Source organism: Acomys russatus, chromosome 28 (genome assembly GCF_903995435.1).
Source record: "Acomys russatus chromosome 28, mAcoRus1.1, whole genome shotgun sequence".
Taxonomy (NCBI): domain Eukaryota; kingdom Metazoa; phylum Chordata; class Mammalia; order Rodentia; family Muridae; genus Acomys; species Acomys russatus.
In genome coordinates, this window is record NC_067164.1 from 27798090 (window position 1) to 27821338 (window position 23249).

At 47.5% G+C, this 23249-nt stretch overlaps 1 protein-coding gene across 2 annotated transcripts; it reads right to left on the reverse strand.

The window, feature by feature from the left end:
• Nucleotides 1–1352: 1352 nt before the first annotated feature.
• Nucleotides 1353–11329, reverse strand: Dyrk2 (dual specificity tyrosine phosphorylation regulated kinase 2). Of its 2 annotated transcripts, XM_051170828.1 has the most exons (3): nt 10874–11329; nt 10297–10445; nt 1353–3360 (listed from the first exon to the last, which is right to left on the reverse strand). In XM_051170828.1, the coding sequence occupies exons 1-3, from the start codon at nt 10920–10922 to the stop codon at nt 1753–1755; spliced, it is 1806 nt and encodes a 601-aa protein (XP_051026785.1). In that variant the 5' UTR covers nt 10923–11329; the 3' UTR covers nt 1353–1752. The 2 variants fall into 2 exon arrangements, with proteins under 2 accessions (XP_051026785.1, XP_051026786.1); XM_051170829.1 differs by lacking the exon at nt 10297–10445 and having other exon boundaries at nt 10874–11327.
• Nucleotides 11330–23249: the final 11920 nt, after the last annotated feature.

The window sequence follows — 23249 nt, forward strand, 5'->3', positions numbered from 1 at the left end:
TAATTCCTGAGCATATTTTTCCACCATCAACCGGCAAAGCCTCAAGATAAGAAAAAAGTTTTATTCAAAATGACACTTTTTATTTGGTTCTTTTTTTTTTCTTTCTTTTTTTTTTTTCTTTTTTCTTTTTTTTTTTCCTTTGTCTTTTTGTTTTTTTAAAGTAATAGAAAGCATAGAATTAAAAAAAACTTAACCGGAAACTTTCTTGGCCTCACTGGGGACCATGCTTTAAGTACTTGTAAATTGATTTACAGGCAATACAATAATATCTGTGCATATAAAAGATTATTTATCCTAATTTTTACTATCCAAAACCTATTGTCCAAACAGGCAGAAATCTTTCTCTATTAAATTGCACATACTAAAAAATTCTTTCCACGTGCCTTGAAATTGATATATATCACCGTTCATACATTAGTGATAAAATACTGAAATTTTCACTGTGAAAATAATTATTATTCAGAGAAGAAAATATTCTTTTACCTAACTCTCAGTTACTCTTTCAGGTAAAGTGTCATCCCCACAAAAACACCCAGTGCAATCCAAAAGAAAGTAACACTAAACAGAGGAGTGCAGTGTCTGCGGCTCTTCTAATGAATCAAAGAATAAGTCAAACCATTTAACTTGAGGTTGAATTTCTCCTCTCTTTTCAACCCCTTTTCTTTCTAACGAAAGAGTTGATGCTTTCCCAGGCTAAGGGAACCTCCGTGGCACCTGCAGTGTGAACTTACTCTGGCCGGCTAAATCATCTTTGGAACTATGGAAACCCCCACCTTAGGTAGCTAGGCCGCTGTTCTCTTGGAAACTGGGGTGTGAAACTGTGGACATAGTGGCAGCTGACATGTCTCCCCCTAGGAACAGTCTGGGAGAGACAGCTGAAGGAAAATGACAAACTAAACGCAGCCAGCAGATGTGTGTGGTAAAGAGGGGCGGAGATAAGAGAAAGGGAACCAGGGGGTGGGATTGGGGTGGGGGGGGGGGTGGGGGTCCTACAATTAGGTGAAAAAGCAGTCCCATAACCAGAAGGCTTCCTGATTATGACAGCCTGCCACCATCCCGAGCTTCAGGAAGCATTCACACAGCTCAGTTTCCATTTAGCCACTCAATGCTGCTCAGTGGCTTAAGAACGTCAGAACGTGAAGTGGGCAGTTTAAACCCGGGCAAACCTATTTTGTAATCATTTGAACACACCGTAAGGAAAAAGGAAAAAAAAAAAAAATCTGTGAAGTGCAGTTTTTCTTACAGGCTTTCATCCTGACTTTCTTCCACCTCCACTCTGACCCCAGACAGACTAATTTATGGAAAATGGAAGCAAGGCGTGCTGCTCCTGTGTGACCCTGGAGCATGGAGGGGGCTGGGGGGGGGGCAGCTCCCTGGGGAGCAGGACAACCCATGAAAACAGAGTGAATGTGTCTGACCAATCTGTAAGTGTATGGCAGTCATGAAGAAATCAATGGCCTGCCACTGATGTGATTATTCTGCCACACTAAATACAGTAAGGCTCATCGTAGTTTTAGAACACAAGGAAGGGAAAAAAAAAAGTTTCAGAAAGTATAAAAACTTAAAGCATTGTCCCCATGTATTTTTATAAAAACAAAACAAACTGTCTTACATCAAGTGCTGAAAAGATACAAATGAGTCAAATTATTGAGCAAATAAAGACAGGTCTGAGCTACACTTTTCCAACCCAATAAGGCTCAGCTATGACGCTTTTTTTGTTTTTTTCAGATTGCCGGCATGGGGGACTGGAGCTCAGCTAACGAGTTTCGGCAACACTGTCCTCTGCTGAATATTCCCATTGGCATCTGTCATCTGGGCCAAATTAGTCCTCAGCTTGGACGCTGAGCTGGAAGGTGGAGGTAACTTGGAAATGGAGGTGATAGCACCAGTACTGTCCGTGACCCTCTTCACTGCCGTCTTCTCCCCAGTCGGAGGCTTTGGCAAACGCCTCCTGAGCCACGGGTGCCGCAAAGCCTGGCCCGGGGTCATGCGGACCGCGGGATCCCACTCCAAACACTGTTTTAAGAAGTCAAGGAAAAGAGGATCATCACACCCCTTTAGTGCGTTCCCCCACTCTCTGCTCTCTGGCGGACCCCTCAGTTTCCCTCTCCGGGATCGGCCTCCGTTGAGGACCACAGAGCCATCGGAAAGAGTCGTGACAGTGCAGTATCGGGGATAACCCTTGGAGCTCACGAAGTTTTTGGCTCGCTTGGAAGCATCCAGCAGTTTCTGAGAGGGCATGCCCAAAAGCTCGATCATACAAGCCAGCTGGTCCCCTTCATCCTCCCCAGGCAAGAGGGGATAACCCGTCAAGAGTTCCGCGAGGATGCAACCCAGGCTCCACATGTCAATGGGCATGCCATACCTGGCTCCAAGGATCACTTCCGGGGCCCGATAAAAGCGTGACTGGATGTACGTGTAGACGCGCTGGTGCTCGTAACAACTGGAGCCAAAGTCAATCACTTTAATACTGCTTCGACCCTGCTGCTTTAACAAAATGTTCTCAGGCTTAAGGTCACAGTGGATTATTCTGTTTTTGTGCAAAGCATCCAAGCACTGCAGAATCGAGTGGGCAAACTTGCGCACCAGAGGCAGGCTGAAGCCCTGGAACTTATTCTTCTTGATCAGCTCATAGAGGTTCATGCTCAGCAACTCGAACGTCATGCAGATGTGGTTGCGGAAGGTGAAATTCTCCAGCATGTGGATGACGTTCATGGTGTTGTCCTTGTCCTGCTTCCGGAGGTGTTCCAAGATCCGGATCTCCTCCGCCGCCTGCCGGTGGAAGCGCTTCTCGTTCCGCACCATCTTCAGGGCCACGTGCTGGTGGACTTTGTGGTCATAGGCCTTGACCACCTGCCCGAAGCTCCCCTTCCCAATGACCTTGAGGACCTCGTACCTGTAAGCCACGTGATCATGGGGCACCTGCACGTACGATCCCTGGTCGTCGTCATAACCACCATTGTTGGGTCCGCCTGTCATGCCTTGGCGCTTCTTTGCATTTGGACCCAAGAAATATATTTCGGGGTAGCTAAAGATCTCGTGGTGTTCAAAGGCCGTGAGTTTTTGCATGTATTGCTTTATCGCTTGTTCGGGTGTCATCGGGGTGGCTTTCACCTTCCCCATGCCTTCCATGGACTTGAGAGAGGTGGAACTCCCTTGCCGTCTGTGAATGCTCTCCAGCTGCCGCTCGGGCACCACGGGCAAGCCCGTCTTGCCCACCGTCGTGAGCCCATTTGGTTGCGTCGTGAGCACTGTCCTTTTGTTACTGTTATCCTCGAACAGCTGCTGAACCTGGATCTGTCCGTGGCTGTGGCTGCTGAGGTGGAGGTGGTCATTCATGGTGTGCTTGCCGCCACCAATCTGCAATTCAGACAAAAAGCATAAACGGAAAAGGAAAGGGCCCGTCTCTCCAAATGTGCTTTTGGAAATCAGCCATTACCAGACTCCCACCTTTATAATATGTAATTTGGCATGACCCCACAGCTACAGTCAGTTTTAGTGAACGGAAAGTGATGTGTGCCCAAGAGGTCCCACGAACATAGCAGCGGAGGGCATGTAGAGGAACGCTGACAGGCAAGATGGGAAAGGGGAAGACGACGAGCAGACTGGGCAAAGTTAGGAAAACACAGGGCAGCCCCCAGGAATGGCACACCTACTACATTGCCTGGGTCCTTGGAGTACGCTCTCCTGGGGGCAGGGAATCAAGCGTTCATACTGCCATTCTGCACCTAGCGTTTAATAACAGGCCTGGCACATGACAGGTGTCTTAAGCCCTATCTGATCTGGAAGCGAAAGAGGTAAAGCACGAACAAGTGCCGTCTGCACAGCTGCCCACGCCCAGATCACAGTGTCTTCCACACTTCATTTAGGCGTTCTTTGTTGATAGGAAGATGGGGCGTAGCATGTGTCCAGTGCTCTCCAGCATATCTAGACTTCCTCCCAAACATTTCCTGTTTCCTTCTTTCCTGCTAGTTCTAACTAACCTCAGAACACATAGAATACGCTTCTATTGGCAGTCTCGTGCAGATGCATATGCCCTAGTTACCTTGCAAACACCAAACCTGGTTTTGTTTGTTTGTTTGTTTGTTTGTTTTTTGGTTTTTTTTTTTTTTTTTTTTTTGACAGTTTCTAGGTGTCGCTGACTTTATGATCAGTTAAGGTCATTCTGTCCAACAAGCTGAGCAACTGGTATTCAGTTTGGAGCCTCTGGTGCGCAGCTCCATGCCCACACAGGTATTTCCACGGACTGCTTGCTGGGATACACAGCTTTCCAACAAAGAACGATGTGACCTTAGGACTGCCACCTCGGCAGGACCTAGAGTCACCTAAGAGACAAACCTCTGGGCATGCCCCTGAAAAAGTTTCTGGACTGGGTAAACTGAGGTGTGGGAGGACCTAACCTAAATGTAGCCGGCACTATTCATGGGCTAGGGTCCCAGACTGAATAAACTGGGTGAGCCCAGCTCTATTACTCACTTCCCTCTGCCCTGACCAGCTGCCTCAGGTTCCTGCCATCATGTCCTCACTGCCAGGACAGCATGGCCCTTCTTAAATTATCAGCCCAAATAACCCCCTCCTCCTTGAAATTGCTTCTTTACAGGCATTGACTCACAACGAAGAGAGCAGGACCCAATACAAATACAAAGTGGCAATTTCTATTTCTGGCACAGGTGCCATGCCAGAATAGTCTTATCAAAACAAAACTGGCACAGTGAAGGAGGAGCCCCCGTTTCCCTATCCTGAATCAGCTTGGGGTTTCCTTCAAGCAGCCTATTGGGGGACTTTTTACTTGAAATATCAGAGACTCAGCTTGTCATCACAACCCACCTCACTCATTCAGCCAGTATTAATAAAGGGCTACCTCCAAGGTGGCAGATTTACAGTAAATAAGATGCGTTCTTTTTCATCCCATTTGAGGTTATTCATACTCCTGAAAGAATAGAAGTGCTCCGTAGAGCGCATAGTGATTCAAGAAATGATTTGGGAACACCTGGGTTATAAAATGAAACCCTAAGCCTTCCTCGATAGCAGGCCTTGATCTTCATTTTTATTTATTTATTTATTTATTTTAATCAACAAACAGCTAGCTCAGTGACTGTCTATGGAGAGAAACTCCCACCTTACTTCTAGAACAAAAAGAGCCAGTCGTTGGGGCTGTGACTTTATAGGTTCAAGAATGTTATTTCTGAGAGAGACTTTTAGCAGATTTCTTTATTGAACTCACAGATGATAAGTCCATGTAAGGTGACCTTATGCTCCACTAAGGTAATTGCTGTCTACTTCAAAAGCAAGGCAGTCCACAAACTACATGGAAAAAGCCTTGAGCATATAAAAAAAAAAAAAGTAATATAGACTTATTTATTGCTGTTTTCTTCTCCATCCTTCCATCCTTTCAGTCCCTTTCCCATGTTTCTAAGACCCCAGAGTTAGTCAAGAACTTCTTAGCAAATGCTAGCCTTGGGGTGGGGCAAGCAATCCTTCCACCTGCTGCACTCAAGCACTAGGTCACTGCTGTGCTCCCACATCTCTCCATGGCTTTTCTTTCAAAGCTTCATTCATCTCCTGCTCTCTTTTCCTCTGTAGTCTTTCAAACACTAGGAATGAAAAGAGTGAAGATCTGAACTAACTCTCCTCAGGCCAAGAAAGAGGTTGCTTCAGAAGAAGCCGCATTGCCCAGCCTACACGACTCATGAAGCACACTAAGGGAAAAATCAACCTTGGGATGTTAAGGATTCCTAAAGTGCTAGTGCAAAAAACAAACAACAACAAAAAAACAAAACAAACAAACAACCCAACCTTTTTGAGCATCAAGAATTTGCTCTGATTTAGGTTATTGCACTTACTTTTTGTATGTCCCAAAATATTACTTCAAGTATTTTAGTGCCAGAAGTAAAGAGGTTGCCCACTAAACTGGTCCATCACCTCTCTCTCCGTTTTCCTTGGTATCCTTTGGTAGGTTCAGCTATGACCCCACTACCACCACCTGCTGATAGGTGGGTCCAAGCTTCGATTCTCTTGGCTTTCCACTCTTACAATTTCCTGGTCGAACCTGAGCACAGCTGGGACATCAGGAGCACCCATAATTGGCTGTAGTCTAGCCTGGTCTGGCAGACCTGCCCATCCATGCCTCCTAGACTCAGGCTCCTTTGCCTAACTGCTAATATGATAAAAAACCAAATATTTCCTTGCAATTATAATCCTCAACTTATAAAACCAAAACAAAAGCAAACAAAGAAATAAACCCTGAAAATTGCTCTCCCCCAAATTAGCACCCTGGCTGAATACCTGGCAATCCCTGACAGTATATACCTCGGAAATCCCCTCAGCATCTGCCCCTTTGCACACTATCATGAAGCTTCCTGGGCACACTCAGCTATGCCCTTCCTATCAGTTACTTTTCACCTTATACTGCTGTTCTCACTGGGACAACTGAGGCAGGTACACGGGCAGAGGCAGACACACATACACCCTGCTCCATAGCCTAAAGCCCTCAAATTCTCCACAGCACTTCTAGAGTTGGTGTGTACACACTGTCCACCGGAAACTGCTGTGGCCCGGGGCTACATCCCACTACCACAGCAGCTCCAGGCACTGAACACATCTGGCCTGAGCCCTCTGGTCAGATCTAACCACTGTTATCCTAAGAGGAACAAGGCTGAACTCCCAAGACCCAAGAATACCACACACATTACATTTATCTCTTGTCGATGAAATCAGTTTTATAAGAGCCCAGAGATTTTTCACGCATAAGACAGACGCAGCTCCACCAGTTACTGTGTGACCTTGGGCAGTTTCCCTAATCTCTCTGAACTGCAGTGTCCTGGAGGATAAAAAGGTCCCAAAGCTACCTCATTAGAGATATTAGGGAGATTAGAAAGGTCATATGTGTAAAGTGTGTGGTGTAGCCCTCAGCAGGTGACAACTACTACCACTGTCCTTTTCAGACACTGCTTGCTGCTAATCTTTCTACAGGTCAGGTGACAAACTTGAACACTCCCTCCTATATGCCTGAACTCTCACCTGCTCTGATCTACCAAGTCGCTATCTCTATGCCTACAGTGCACTGTTTCACCATTAATCTTCATTTCGCTCTGTTTTGAGCAGGAAATTACAGGGAGGGTCAGTCACCTCTTATTTTTCTTAAGTCCTCAATAACATAAACGCAGGTACACAGTAAGTACTTAATGAACGCCCCCTAAGTAGCTGCATACGCATCAAGAAATGTCTCTGGGAGTCCTCCTTCAACAGTAGTGTTTGTATCTTCAAAAGAAAACATGAAGTCAACACCCAGGGAGTTGGGAAATATCCCAAGAGGCCCAAGTCACAAGATCTTGCCGGGCCTCGGAGGCAAAGGACAGCTGGTTAAAAAGTACCTGTAGCAGATAGCTTAACAGCAACACCCAAGGCCCATACACATTCCAGAAGTTAAAGATATTTACTTGAAGGTCCCAGCTTAAAAAGAAGACTTTGGTTCTCCAGCCATGCAGGTCTCTGACATCACAACCCAAACTCAAATGCACGAAATGGATGCATGGAGGAAGGGAGCATCCAACTGTATCATAAATTTAAGGATACTGAAAACTCTTCACCCACAGTTCAGCCTATTGGAGTCAGAGACCATGGGTTGGTCCTACTTGCTAATGCAGCACAATGTGGCAACACTGAAGACTACAAGCTGAAACTAACTAACGTAATAGTTTAAACACCCACAACAGGATGGGTTAAGGTGGAGAGGCCCATAAACCCCTCCTCTCATCATGCAGTATGTTAGTACTGAAAATTCTGGAAGAACAACGGGTCTAAGAAGTCTGGCACTTTATTCTCTTGTAATACCAAAATGGCAAGCAACAGATGCTTTCCTGTGCTGCTAAGACTTCTGAGTGTTTTAAAACCTCCCGGTCATCTTAGAAATGTTGTGTGGTGTTACAGGAATAAAATTGCAGAGCTTAAAAAAAAAAAATCACTGGTAAGTAATTTAGACATTAAAAGTTATAAACATATATACCAAATGTTTTGGAATTTGGAGAAATGAAAAGATTTCAAAATATTTTATCTCCTACATATTGTTACTTAAAGAAAAAAAGCCAATGAGAATTAAGATACTCATTGGTTTTATTTTTAGGACAAATTGGCCTAAACTAAATTGCAGCAGTATAAAATAAGTCATACAAAATATAGAAAGCAATTACCATGGAAAATTCCAAAGTTCATAATCCTGACATATGATTAAGGGAAAAGATGGGCAAGCTCATATGATAAATCATTTTCCATTTCTTAGTGCCTTTCTCCCCCAATTCATTCCACAACAGCTCTTCCCAGGTGCAATTGCTCTGGAAATAAACACATAAGAACTGCTGAAAAGTGAGAAACATGGGCTCCAGCACTTATAATAAAGCTAATATTGGTTCCCAGAACTCATAGTCCCAAGTAGTACATTAAATGCAGCCTCAGGAGGGTGTGTGACCAAGTAATACATATCTGAGCTGTCTATTGTCTCCTAGCAGCTCAGGTAACCTGTGGAGTCCACATCCCCAGGTAAAAACGCGGGAGAACCAGATAATTACCATGGTCCTCAATGCTCCCAGTCTGGGAAGTCTGCAATGTGACACAAACCAAGTCAAAACTAACAGTACTTGAAACACAACACCTTGCTTCCAAAACCAAGCAGAGTATGTGAAATTTGCCCTTCAGTTAAGGACAGCCACATCACACACAGGCCACAGCAAAACACGGGAATCCATCCTGAGAAATGTCTTCACACTTTTTCCTCTCTGCTGCCCCACAGGCTATTCTGCTAGTGGCCACTTTTCTCTCTCCCGGCTTCATTACACATTTCAACTGCAAAGGAGCTCTAATCAGGCGAAGGCCATCCTTAGAAAAAGAATGGGACTCGGATGCAAACCAAGTTATTTCTTTTCCAGTTTACATCGTATCACATGATCACATCAACATATGGGGGGGGGTGTATTTTCCAAACTGTCAGATGATTCTAAGCCAGACAAAACAACAGAAAATACAAACCTCTAAAACCAGCGGTGGCTTCTTACTAGGATGCCCTGTGACGATTTCATTACATCCCTCCTACCTGCAGGCTCTCTCTCCCACCATATAGTCCAACCTAGATGAGTTAGGCCTTGTGTAATGAATTCCCAGCCCATAGGATAGACACACCGAAAAAAAGCAGAATAACAACTAACAACAAAACGTGTCTGTGGAACTGGTCCTCTCCCAGTACAACTGAAGTCTGTCTTCTCATCAAGTTTTCCCGTGACAAACAAGTTTCAATCACATCACACACACACACACACCGCACCCCCAACCCCAGAGATGCTTCATGCAGACCACAGACAGTGAGGTGGGTGCTTTCAAGCCCCTTTTACTTGGCAACAAAGTCGTACATCCTGCAAGCAACCTCACATCGGAAAACCATCCTAGGGTGCTCACATCCCAGGGAACCTTTGGGAAAGAGACCTTTGAAACCATCACCTGCTCCAAGCGCACACCTCCTCTAGGCTCATGGTCACCATCCAAAGGCCATCGCTGGGAGCTGAGGGAAGGTACATGCTAAAGTCGAATCCAGCTTGCCAGTCTCTGCAGTCAACAGTCCCAGGCTCTACTCACCTTCCCCCCCAGGGCCTCAAAGGACCACAGCCCCTTCTCAGGGGCCCTCCTCTTGCTACCTACAAAGCAAAGCTGGCCCTTTCCTTCTGAGTAATATCCACGTAGGGAATCCTATAGGGGTGGGTTGTTTTGTTTTGACTACTGCTGTGGCTCTTATTTTTGTTAATGTTAATTACAATTTCTGCTGTGCTCAAACCTGTAGCTCTCATAAAACATGCTTACACAAGCGGGGGACAATTGGCGGGTGCTCTCTGCTGGCTGGAGCCAGGCCTCTCAGAGGCTCTTTCGGGGATCGATTTTCCGGGCAGGGTAGCCTAGCTGTCCCCTAACACATATGTTTCTATAAATAACCACTACCCCTGGGGTTGGGAGGAGATGTTTACCGGGTCGGGGGATGGGAGCTCTGGGAAGAAGAGATGAAAAAAGGGAGGGGGGAGCCTCAAGGAGGAAGTTCCCAGGAAAAGAAGCTATGGGGTGGGCGGGCTCCAGAGGAAAGCAAGGGGCTCAAGCCACGAATCTCCTTTGTGGCAGCAGCTCCCGGCTCGCCCAAGTTGCAGAAGGCGGCGTCGAGGACAGGCCCCTGCCAGGGGCGTGGAGCACTCGGCCCTCTATTCCCACAGTCAGAACCCCACAAGCCTGGGGTCTGTCTGGCATCCTCCCGGAGCCGAATCTCACCGTGTGGGCTGCGGTGGTAGCGTTGCTGGCCCGGAGAGGCGGCAGGGCGATGGGGGAGGGCGGGCCGGTCCCCACTCCGCTTCGGGGAGCCCCCGCGCCGATCCCCGGAGAAGCCTGAAGCTGGCGAACGGCGGTATCCCCTCCTCGGCCTGGGCACCACGCGCGAGAGGAGACAAAAGAGGGTCAGGGTGGGGGAAGAGAGCCATCCAGACCCCCGCCCCTGCCCCGGTGGGCAGCGAACCCCCTCTTCCCGGGAGAAGATGGAAGGAGACACCCGGGCCCAGGAAAAGCCGGCGCCGTGCGGGAAACGAGGGGGGGGGTTGTCGAGACGCGGCTCCCCGGCGCGCACCCGCCAGCTGCAAAGTTAAGTTCGCGACCCAGAGGGGAGCAGCGCTGGGCCAGAGCTCCGTGGCCCACGTCGCCGGGCCGGGGGAGGGGAGGGCGGGCCACCGAGAGGGCGCAGCGGCGGGGCCGCGCTCCGGACGCCCCTCGCTCAATGCGCCGGGTCCTGGGCTCCTGGAGCACCAAAGCGCGCAGCCCGCGCCCCGCGTCGCCGACAGAGTCCCGGGGCCCTTACCGGTCGGGTAGGCGGCGGGAGCGGCGACCGAAGGTTTCCTGGTTAACATGGCCGCGGGAGAGGAACGTGCATGGCAGGGCTGCCCTCGCCGCCGGTCCCGCCGCTACTCGTCGCCGCCGCCGCCGCCGCCTCCTGGTCGCCCCTCACGCGAGTCCCCCGCGCCTCGTCGCCGTCTCGCTCTCGCTACAGCCGGACACACGTAGTCCGCTGCATCCCCTCGGCCCGGGCCCGCCGCCGCGAGCCCCCCGCTCTCCTCCTCGCCGCCGCCGCCGTCCCCCTCGTCCTCGGGCGGCTGCTGTACCCCCCGGCCCGTGCACATGCCTCGCCCTCCCCTGCCGCACCGCTGGCCTCCCCGACTCCCTCACATTGGGGCCGCGGGGAGCAGGCTGCGGCCGCCGGGACCCACTCGCTCGGGAGCCTCCTCCCGGGCCCGCGCGCGTCCGCGCACACTTGCACACAAGCTCGCGCCCGCGACTCGCGCCCGAGAAGGCCAGCCCCGCCCCCGTTGAGGCCCCGCCCCGGACTCCCCCGGCCCTAGCCACACAGGCTCGCGGCCACCCCACCCCCACCCGCCACCCCGGGAGTCCCTCCCCCTCTGATCTTCCGCAGAGCCGCCCTCTGCTCCGGGAAAACTGCGGCTCCCACTCGCCCTCCGCCTCCCTAGCGGCCATCTGCCCACTCCCTCGGTCACCCGCGCCCCTGCGACGCCCCTCCCGGCACTACCGCGCAACCTACCGCGGCTGGCCTCCTCCCAAAATTGCTGCAGAGACCCCTCCCTCTCCTATCATGCCCCTAAACAACGCTCCTAATGGCTGCTCCCAGACAATACTGCGCCCCCGTCCACCTCCCGCAGGCCCTCGTCCCAGTGACCCAGCCAGCCCCTCTCCCCAGTATATCACGGAGAGAACTTAGTTGTATGAGGGTCACCTCGGAAAGGCAAGCCCCAAGGAGGGACTGCAGCTGAGCCTTGTGACCCAAGCCTGGACGAAAGAAGGGGCTGCCCTTCCACCTCCATCTCGGCCACGCACGCCCTCCCTGATTCACTGACACCGAGTGACCGCTGCCCTCCAGTCGCTAGGACAAGGGGAGGCAGACAGGCGCCTGTAGACCGCAGCTGGGGTAGCAGTTGGCTGTGGGTTGCTAGGCAAAAATAAACATCAGAGACACCTCCCATTTGCTTACAACTCCAAGCCTTTCCCCAGCACGGCCACTGGGTGAGACACACCTTTTTTTCAGCTCTAGGCAGCACTGGTGCGACACTTGTCATCCTTCTCATCCTCGAAGGAGGAGGAGAAAAGATTCTTCTCTTCACAGACACGTGCAGAATCTCCCCCCACCCTTTCCATTTGTGGTCTAGAGCCGTTTCCCGGGAAGAACAAAAATTGGCTTTCCTGTCGCGCACCTATGCTTTGTCCTGCATGGCACACTCGTGCACCTTTGTCCACTTCACCCTTCAGGCATGGGGGCTGGGGGTGGCCGGGGGTCAACAAATGCCAACAGATAGGTTAGAACGTTGAGCTGCCGCCAAGCATGCACTTCCTGCCTCTGAAGTGTTCCCGGAGCCCCGTGTCCACTCCTTTCTTGTCCACTCCTGGTGTCTCCAGGTCCCCAGGAGTGAAGGCTACGGCCTAGAGAGAGCTACCTCCTGCTGAGTTGCATGGGCTCTGCTATTTGCAAATTGTCATAGCAACCTTCCACAAAGATCACCTCAGCTTTATACAGATGCCAAAAGAACCGGTTCACAGTACAGTGTGACCCTCTCAGGCTCTGGGACTCCTACCGAGTAATAAGGCGGGGGTGGGGGTGGGGGGCACGACTCTAGTATGGAAGCCATTGGCAGAGAGAATTCTACCTTTGGAGAGAATGAGAGACAGAGACTGATAGCAGAGACAGAGAGATACAGAGAGGCAAACAGAGACAGACAAATGGTCCTCCCTTTTTTTAAAGGGGGGGGCGTGTCATTTCCCAGGAAAGCAGGGCCACAGTAGTATATTAATAGCCAGCTCATGCTTAACAGAAGCACGACCTAAATTGCCCCTTAGCAAAAAATCCCTCTCTGCTTATCACAGGAGACGATCTACTTCAAACCCACAGGGGAAAGTTGGAGTCGAGTTCAGAATTAACTAACAGAAAGGATACTTAGCAGCAGAAACAAGGCGACAATGTATTTGAGATTCTCAGTGTGGTTTCTCTGGTGTTCCCTCACACACTGTGCACTTTGAAAACTCACACAGTGTTTCCTCCTTTCCTCTTTCTAAATAATTATTTCCTTACCATCTCCTCTGTTGAGTACTCCATACTACTGATGTTCAAAAAAGAAAAAGAAAAAGAAGAAAAAAAAAGAAAAGAAAAAAGTTTTTTAAAAAGTCAGTTTCAGTATCAAATTATCTGTACAATATGCTCTGTTTGCAATGAAATAAATAAGAAAAACTCATAAATAAGAAAAATACTAACAGCATGTTAGGCTCTAGCTTGATGTCCAAATGCTGATATATTTAAAATAAGGGGGAAACACAGTTTTTACAAAGAAACAAATTATTTGTTTAAATTAAAAGATATATGTCATGTCTTGTGAACGTTAAATACAGTCTTTTACTCTTTGACAATTTTACAGTGCAAACAATATATATTGATCATATCTACCCCCACTCTCCACCTCTTCCTCCCACACACATCCTTTCCCAGCTCCCTCTCACTACCCTCCCCACGAACTTCCAACATGTCCGCTCTTTCCTCCTTCTCACCTTCTTTTGGGCTTCCCCTTTCTTTTGTTTTCCTTAACCCACTGAGTCCAATCAGCTCTGCCTCTTAGAACGCTGACTTGCCTTGTTTAGCTCCAGGTGGTGCCAGTTAGCATAGCTCCAGTGAGTTTGTGTGTGCAATGGCATGGCATGTCCAGAAGACATCATTTCATAGCATTCCTCCCAATCTTAAATTCTTCTTGCCCTCTCCTCCTCGATGTCTCTGAGCCTTTGGGGAGGAGGGAGGGCAGGGCTGATATAGACACACCATTTAGGGTTAAGCATGCATTGTCACTTATTCTCAGCACTCCCTTGTTGTTTAACTGCTGATTACTGACATGAGAAGTGTTTCTGAGGCAAGGTCTCAACCACACTGCTCTGGGTGTATAAATGTAACCATTTAGAAGGCAGTTTGACAATATGTCAGATTAGCAAGACAATTAGGAGGTTCCCCCTAGGGCCTATAACCTCCCAAACCAAGGACTTCGAGCAGGTTAGCAATGCCAGGAAGGCGTTCTTTGCTATAGAGCAAGGTCTCAAGTCCATTTATAAGCATGGTCAGGAACACCACCACCACCACCCCACCTCCATTGCACCAGTAGACACATCTTTCCTGGCAGTTTGGTACGGTGCCATTCAGGCTTCACTGTCAGGCAATATCACTGATGGATTTTCTCCTCTGGCGGTCAGTATAGAACCTTCTAGCACTATAAAAGCTGGTCAGCAAGGAGGATATTTTCAGGTCAGTTCCAACATGACTCCTACAGTCAAAGTTCCTTGTGTCTTCAGCAGTGGGTTCTTACTCTTTGGTTCTGGTAGGCAATCATGGACAATAACAAAGGCCTGTGTTGTTTTGGGTGCCTCTGAGATCTCCCTGACCAATAAGTCCTAGTAACATGTGTGTGTTTAAATTGTTTACAGTTCTGGTCATTGAGCCTAGGGCAGGATGCGTGTTGGACAAACCCTACCACCATTCTATATCTTGATTCAGGGGCTGTTTGGTTTTTGTCTGTTTTGCTACTGTCGTTGTTGTTTAACTTTATTTTGAGAGAGAGTCTTGCTAAGTTGCAGAGACTGACTGCAACTCTAAGCATGGAAACCTCAAGTTTGTGGTCCTCCTCCTAAGCAAGTGGAATTGCAGGTCTATACCAATAGGTCAATTTTAGAATATGAAATTGTGGCATGAAAAATGCAATTTCAATAGTATATGCGTGTGCCACGCTTAAGGACAGTTTCCAGCCAACTTGTTGTCGTTATTGTTGTTGTTGTTGTTGTTGTTCTTGTTGTTGTTGTTTTGGGGTATTTTTTCAGCTATTTTGATTATATATGGTATATTTTTGAACACTATATTAATTCTTACTGACTTCTAAAATAGCTTGGATTTTCCGTATTCTGTTATGTGCTGGTGCCCTGAGCCTTGATGACTGTCCAATAAAAATGTGGACTTTGGAGAAAGAATGGAAAATTCTGGGAGTTACTTTCCTCGAACTGTATCAGTATTAATTATACCATATAATCATGTAATACACACACATATATATATATATATAAAAAACAAGTACTTAATCTTCAAAACCTGCAACCAGACCGAACTAGTTTGACTTTAGACATGGCTGTCTCGGGGGCTCCGCTCAGTTAGCAGCCCTGCTTTTTTTTTTTTTTTTTTTTCTTTTGGCTCATTGTAGATCCTTTATCTGCTCTAGATTGTTTATAATCTCAAAGCCAGTTTACAGGTAGGCAGACAGATATTATCAGGAGAAAGGAGAGGCACTCGCAGGAACTTAGGCATGTAGCTTGTACAGAGAAGTTTGATTTCGTACTGGGAAAAATATTGACCACAGAAAAACAAAATGTAAGTGAGCAAGAAAATGGTATCCAACCCACCCCTGCCTGGTCTCACTTGATTCCTTTATTCCAGAAACATTTTCAAGTAACTTAGTATATCTTCAGTGCATAAAATATAACGAATCTTCAGAAGAAGTGGGCTAGCTTTCAGCCTCATAATCTGTTAAGACAACATTCCTTTATCCATTTAAGAAAAACAAAACAAAACAAAAAAACGAAAAATCAGCTAGCATACCTTTGGCACTATTGGTGGTGGGCGGCTATAATCTGAATACTTATATCACCCCAGAATACATATGCTCTGAGCCTAGCCAACAAAGTGATTTGCTAGGAGGCAGGTCCCTCAAGATTGGGAATAGTGCCTTTATTCGAGAGACTTCCCCCCCCCCCCAGAAAGCTCACAGGCAGCCTTTCCACTAGGTGTGTTCCTGGGGAGCAGGTACCATCTTGGAATCAGGAAATGGACCTTCACCAGGCACGATATCTGCTTGCTCCTTCATCCGGATTTTCCAGTCTGGAACTGTGAGAAATAAACGTTAGCACTTAAAAAAAAAAAAAAAAAAAAAAAAAAGACTATCATGTTTCTGGTATTTTGTTATAGCACCTTAATTGGACTAAGACAGGAAGCTACTGGTTCAAGCAAATAATCTGGATGCTGCCAGAATCCTGTTTAGAGCTCAGTGTCCAGGAAGAGAGAGAAAAATATGTAATACTATGTTGGAGCTGGAAGCACTATCAGGTGGTGGTGGGACCTTTAAGACACGGGGCTAGTGAAAGAGATGAGGTCTTTGAGTGGACTTTGGGACTCCAGTCTTTTCTTGTTTCTGTCTGTTTCCCAGCCACTTAGAGGTGGGAAGTTTTGTTCTCACCGTGGTGTAACATCTTGCCACAGGCCCCCCAAAAAGTAAGGACTGAGCTCTCTGTAACACTGAGCTTAAATAATTTCTTCTTCACTATCCCCTGTTTGCCTACAGAAACATGTCACGGTGACGGAAAGCTAACAACACAGGGAAAAGAGAAAGCCATATCCCGGAAGTAGAGCTGTCTAGATAAAGAGCTCACGGAGGACTGGGAGATGGCTCGATGGGCAAAGAACGTGGCTGTTCAAGCGTGAGGACTTGCGTTAAGATGCTCGGAACTCACATGAAGAAGATCACAGTAGAACATCTATCTGCAATCCCAGTATTCTTACACGGAGATGGAGATGGAGGCAGAACCTCATAGCCAGCTAATCTGGCTTATGCAGCACCAAACAAAACAGACCCTGCCTAAACTAGCTAGAAGTCAAGAACCGGCACTGGGAGTAGTCCTTTGAGGGGGGGAGGGGAGATCTACTTGAAAACAAATTTTTAGATAATTTTATTTTATGTGAGACTTGCCTACATATATGAACGGGCACCGTATACGTACCTGCGGGCCAAAGAGATCAGAAAAATGCATTGAATCCCCTGAAACTGGAATGATAGAGGATTATAAGACACCGATCACCTTCGGAGTGCTGGAAACCAAACCTGGGTCCTCTACAAGAGGATCAACTGTTCTTGACTACTGAGTCATCTCTCCAGCCCCAGTAGAAATTTATTTTTAAAGGGTCACAAACACAGCCCAAAGGGACTTACTTCTACTCAACCTCCACCTCGATAGCATCAAGACAAACGCTAGCAGGAGTGGTGGCCCAGAGGTCCAGAGAAATAGGAGTGCCATGGCTACACGAGGATCCCAGCAGCTGGACCCCTCGTCGTTGCCCTCGTGCGCATGGCCACAGCTCTAACAGCCCAGAGAGCTACGTCTGGTATATCTAGTCTCCCACGGGTAAGGTCCTGGCTGCACTTGAAGCAACCAGCCTGGAAGAGGCTGTTTTCAGGGCACCAGGGATTCTGCTGGCCCCTATACTGGTAAGGGGGCGAACCCGTAGAAGTAGAAACGGAAAAGAAGAAAACCAGCACAAAGTTTGCTGTCGGGGAACTAAACACAGAGAAAAGTGAGGGAAAGGGTCCCGTGACTTGAGGCCCTGGGGTCTTTAGTGTCATTTACGAAAATTGGTGACATCTGGGAGTGAGGAACAGGTGAGGAAGAAGGCGTCTATTCTGGGAGCATACACCAGATGCTGCTGCTGGCTGTCCTTAACACAGACTAAATAAAACCTACTGAATGGAACTAGTTTATTTTAGCTAAGGGTGGGCAAGGTTTCGCTATGGGCAGGGACTCAACTTTGGACTGTCAGGGCTTGTGGTAAAAAGTGAAATCTGACTCCTTAGTTCTGTTGTTTGTGTGTACAAGTGTGTGCATCTGACTTATTCTGGGTCAGATAGTGATTTTGGTGTTTGCAACGAAACGGATAAAGCCTTCCTTTATGTATCTGACAAACGAGTGCAGCAGTTATCAACTTGTGGGTCGGGACCCCTTTGGGGGGGGGGCTAACGACCCATCAGAAAACACAGATGTTAGCGTTATGATTCCTAACAATACCAAAGTTACAGTTCTGAAGTAGCAATGAAAAAAAAATTTTTTTTTTGGTTGGGGGGGGGGGGGGTCACCACAGCGTGTGGTGGAAAAAAATTCCAGCTTGACATATCCAAGGCTCCATACCTGGCTTGCAGAACAAAATAAAGAGGAAAGATGACAGCTAACTTGTGGTGGGGCTGGAGTGGGAAGAGCCAAAGAGACAAGACAGTCACCCTCATTCTCCTCAGGCCCTTTGACCTCTGGGATGCAGCATTAGGAAGGTTGAGAACTGCTCGTCTAGTACAACGAGACTACATTGAACCAACAATGAATGTATCACTTGGGAAGTGGGGAGCAGTGCTAGCTAGGAAATGAAGAGAGGTAAGGAGAGATGGGAGATAGTTGCTGCTACAGATGGTCACTGCTAGGGAATTTCTGTCAAGGCAATGGCTGCAGTGGATTTGAAAGAAATAAGAAACATGGAAAATCTCTCCGAAGAGAACCTAGCAGACGTAGAGGTGTTCAGTTAGAGCATGTTTGGAGCACAACGAAAGCACGTCAGGTAGCTGAAGTGACAAAGTGAGCCGAGGGTTGGGGGTGGGGCGGGGGATGTCAGGGACAAAGTCAGAAAGCCAGGTTATGAGATTGAGTCTTACACTGGACTCACAAGAATTTGAAAGGTAGGTAATGGTGCCAAACCCAGGATGGAAGATGAAAGATCACAACTCCTGTCTGTCTGTCTGTCTGTCTGTCTGTCTGTCTGTCTCTCTCTCTCTCTCTCTCTCTATCTGTGTATGTATGTGTGTGTGTGTGTGTGTGTGTGTGTGTGTGTGTGCGTGTGTGTGTGTCTGTCTATCTGTCTCTCTTGCTCTCTCCCTCTCTTTCTGTCTCCTCTCTCTGTGTCTGTCTGTCTCTATATCCCAGTCTCTCTCGTGCTTGCTTGCATGCTAACTTGCTCTCTTGCTCTCTCACTCCACCCTCCCCCACCCTCCTGCCTCTCTCAAGGAGCTTCTAGAGTAGACTAGGACAAGAAAAGCAACACATCAGTTACAAACTAAAGACATTATTCCCTGTCTCTCAAGCCCACACTCTGTCATGGGAGACCTGATGGACAGCCGCAAGGGCTCTCTTGCCCACTGGCTCCCAGTGGATTGGATCAACAGGCCCTACTAGCCAGAGATCAAAGGGCCCAAGGACAATGGGGTCAACTATCTGTCTCCTTGGCTATTCCCATGCCAGCCCGCCACAACCTACTTGTTGTCTTCCCTTTGGTTTGTTCTGCATGCTAGGCACAGAATCCAAGACCTTCGATATGTCAAGCTAGAGCTACAGTCAAGCCCTGGCTGTGCCCTTCACTGAAGACCTGAGCTCCTGTTGGGCAGCCCTCTTCCACAGCTGTCTGTTTCCCCCTCAGGGTTCTGGAATCCAACTCATGCCCCTGTCGCTTGATGCCAAGAAGGATTACTTGCTATCACTCACTGCAGGGTTCTTAGTTTCCCTTTATCAGTGTCCTTTTGCCCTGCCCACACATGGCAGTGACCATGCTGTGTCTTCTTGCACCATATTCTGTCTGGTACTGAGAGTGACTCACACAGTTCCTGGTTTGGGATTTTTTTTTTTTTCTTCAGCTTTATGAGCGCGCAAAAGTGATATGAACTGAGAAGAGGCTGAACTTTGAACTCTGTGGGGTTTTATCTTTTCCCAGGATAGTGATGTGTGGAGCAGTTTTCTCAGCACAATGAGGGACAGCAGTAAGCCACAGCTCCCAGGCATCCACAAGGTCCCCGGGGTAAGCCCCTGACATTCTGCAAGGCCTAGTGAGGCTGAGCCATGTGGGGTTGGGGGGAATGCTAGATTAGGTAGCTTTACTGTGCTTTTTTTTTTTTTTTAAGTTTATTTATGATAGTTTCAGTTTAAGATGGGTTTATCCAACTTTACCCTCTTGTAAATCAAAAGCACCTCTTTAAGTGTCGTATCCTGTAGATCATAGAGGCTCAATACCAGATAATGACAAAGGGCAAGAGAATCTGGCTTCATTGGAGGAGCCAGAGCAGATTCTTGGAGCAGGCGGAATCGCATTCTGGCTTAAGAAAATGGACATTCAGGCTTTTCATACACAAAAGAAAGGGCGTTCCATGCCGAAGGAAGAACATAGCAAACGAAGAGCAGTCCAAGTAAGGACATCAGACAGAGATGCCTTGTGTGTGAGTCAGCTTTCCACTGGCAGACTCCAGAAGACAACTAACTTATAAGGAGGAAAGGTTGGTGCGTTCAGTTCTGGATATTTTGATCCCTGATCAATGGCCCTGTTACATTCAGGCCTGCAGCGAGGGGAACTATGTGGTAGAGCAAGACTAGCCCTGTTATTACCAGGAAGTGAAAGAGCAGAAGACCAAGGAGCCAACATGGCCAATCTTCTTCAAGGAAACTCCCCAATGGGATGAGGACCTCCCCCACAGGCAACCTCCTAGACCTTCCAAGGGTTTCTAACATATTTTTTTTTTTTATAGTGCTATGCAGGAGACAAAGTTTGTAACACAGGACCATTTGAGGTACCTGTAAGTTCCAAGGGAGGCAGGTGCAGCAGTTCAGAAGCAGAAGCAGGTGGAGCTCTATGAGTTCCAGGCCATCCTGGTCTATACTCTGAATTCCAGAATAGCCAAGGCTACACAGTAAGACAGTTTCAATAAACACACCAACCAAACAAAAGTCACACACATACACACACACACACACACACCCTACACAACTCTATAAGATCCAAACGATGGTGCCTCTAAAATGGACAATGACCTAACAAAGGAGATACTGAGGAGTAGGGTACAAGGTACCCAGATCAGGCACAATGAAAGCTGGAGAGAGGAACCAACACCTGATGTAGGGAGAGACCAGATGTAGGTAGGCCAGACCAAGTGCCCCCAAAAGCAGAAGCCAGCCCAGCTGCTTGGAGGATATTTAGAGCAACCGAGGCACCTGGAAAAAGACGCCCCCCCCCAACCTGATGAGATGCATGCAGGCTGCACACGTCGCTCTGGGTTCCTAGCTTTGTGGGTTGGCATCTCTGGTAGGTGGGCTTTGGTGACATTTGGTGACTTTGAGTCATCCCTGCTTATGTAAGTAATGCCCATATTTTTCAAATAACCCCAATAAAACTCATTAGTTCACCAAGTTGGGCTTCGGTGGTCTCTGTAACTTTGTTCTGCCTTGGGTTCCCCATCTCGAGTGAGTAGACATGTGTGTTGTGTCTTCCCAGGAGTAGTTTTGTCACAGCAGGGGAGCGTTTCAGATCCAGACCACAATACTACTTACTATGTTCTTGTTCTTATAACTCTGCCTGGATCGACTGTCTCAAGTATGCCTAGTGTTACTGACTATTGGTCCTCAAAGATAAGTCAGTCAAGCCTGAGAGGGGTTTGCTATCCTTCCCAGATCCATCACAAAAAGGTCTATGCGCTTCTTGTTTTCAGACTAGTTTTGACCAGTAAGCTCATCACCAGCATTGCTTTGACCTCCTTAACACCACCAGTGACATTTCAGCACAAAACGAACTCTTCAGGGCCACCCCTCATGTTTACATGGCCATAGTGCCCGTTTGCTTCACAAATGTTCAGTGGGGCACAAAGCACTAAGCCACGTGCCCAGCGCCATAGGTGTGGAAGAGTAGGCATCAAGTCTGACTTCATCATTTTTAGCTGCTAATAAATCAAAATTTAAAATTTTTATTATGTTATGTATTTTAGTGTGTGTGCGCATGCATGCAGGTGCGTGCATGCCTGTACACATCGCCATGGCTCTATGTGACAGTCAGGTGACAGACGGTAGTAGTTGGCTCTCTCCTTCCATCATGTGGGACCCAGGATTGAACTCGAATTGTCAGGTTTTGCTGCAAGTACTTTTGCCTGCTGATCCATCTTGTTGGGCCTTCAAATTTCTTAAAAGTACAAGCCATAGGTTGGAGGGGGTTCTACTGTTTCCCCCACCTTAGATGTTGCTGTTTAATATAAACTACGAGATTTACAGACACACGCAAATAATAAAATGTAAATTCATTGCTTTCAATGATCTTATCATAAAAAAAAAAATTCTCCCTGTGCTTCAAGCAAAGGGAGAAAAGTTCTCCACAGCACTAGAAGCGAGTGAGCTACCACCGTGGCCTTTGCACAGAGGATCTAGACACCAGAGTCATGAGAATTGCTTTTAATGAAAACATACATTTGCCCATACTTGCTTTCTCCTTCAAGTTAAAGACTTGACAGTGTTCTGGCTGATTTACAACCAGCAGCTAAAAACAATGACCCACTCTCAGGGGGGAAAAAAAGGTGAAGAACAACATTGTGCTCAGCTAGTTGGTCAGGAGAAAGAGAAATGACCTATAGTGATTCAATAATTTGGGTAACTATTATTAATGGCCCTAGGTAAGTTTTTCAACTTTCTCAGTATTTCTTTGAGCAATAAAAAATCCACTGCAGGTATCATTACAATGTGTGTAATGCTTGTCAGACAGCTTTCCAAATCTGATAGTACAGAAACCCACTCTTGATAAGTACCGTTCTCTGGGGGAAGTTTTGAAACACAGAAAACTCTAAAGCAAACACATGCTTTCAGCAGACGTTGGGACAAATGGCCTCTGATTGTAATCTCCAAATGGCACAAATAAGAGAAATTAGCCAAAACAACAAAACAAAACAAAAACAAAAACAAAACAAACAAACAAACAAAACCCAGCCAGTAGAAGAGAATAATTGAAACAAAAAAGAAATTAAGAGGGGCTTTGCCCAGTGACCACTGCTATGAGGGAGAGGACACAAAGCTCTCTTGTGATTTAGATGAGGCAAAAGACAAAGCAACCGGCTGGCTCTGAAGAGCCAAGCTTCAGGAGAACAAGGAGGCTGAAGAAGTCATCCATGGGGACGAGGCAGAAGGAAGGGCAAGAGAACCGGTGGTTGTGGAGAGTGAGGGACATGGCGGAGAGGAGGGAGCTCTATAGAAACTGTATAAGGGCGAGGAGGCCCATGGCAAAGTGTCAGATGAGGTCACGCGGGAGATCAAGGTGAGAAAACAACAGAATGTAGACTGAGATTCAGATTTTGAAATTGAGCTACTTTCTTGTCATACAGGTTGCCTGGAGCTCATCTTCCCCAAAGGCTCCCTCCCCACTCCATCCCACCCCACCCCACCCCTACCCCACCTTTTATGTCTCCTTCCCTGGTTGGCAATCTGTGCCCACTTTCTCACTAAGAAGGTTGCTGTCTGTCTTCTCCTCTCTCACTTCTCATACAGTGCTTGACTACACTGTCTTTTTTGCCTAATTATCCACAGTAAGTGATGAGCCCACCCAGCCCATC

Coding starts and splice junctions, on each gene's coding strand:
- Dyrk2 (XM_051170828.1), bottom strand. CDS start 10,922: ATGTTAACCAGGAAACCTTCGGTCGCCGCTCCCGCCGCCTACCCGACC. Junction 10,446..10,873: donor TCCCGCCGCCTACCCGACCG/GTAAGGGCCCCG, acceptor CGTGGTGCCCAG/GCCGAGGAGGGGATACCGCC. Junction 3,361..10,296: donor CTACCACCGCAGCCCACACG/GTGAGATTCGGC, acceptor TCTGAATTGCAG/ATTGGTGGCGGCAAGCACAC.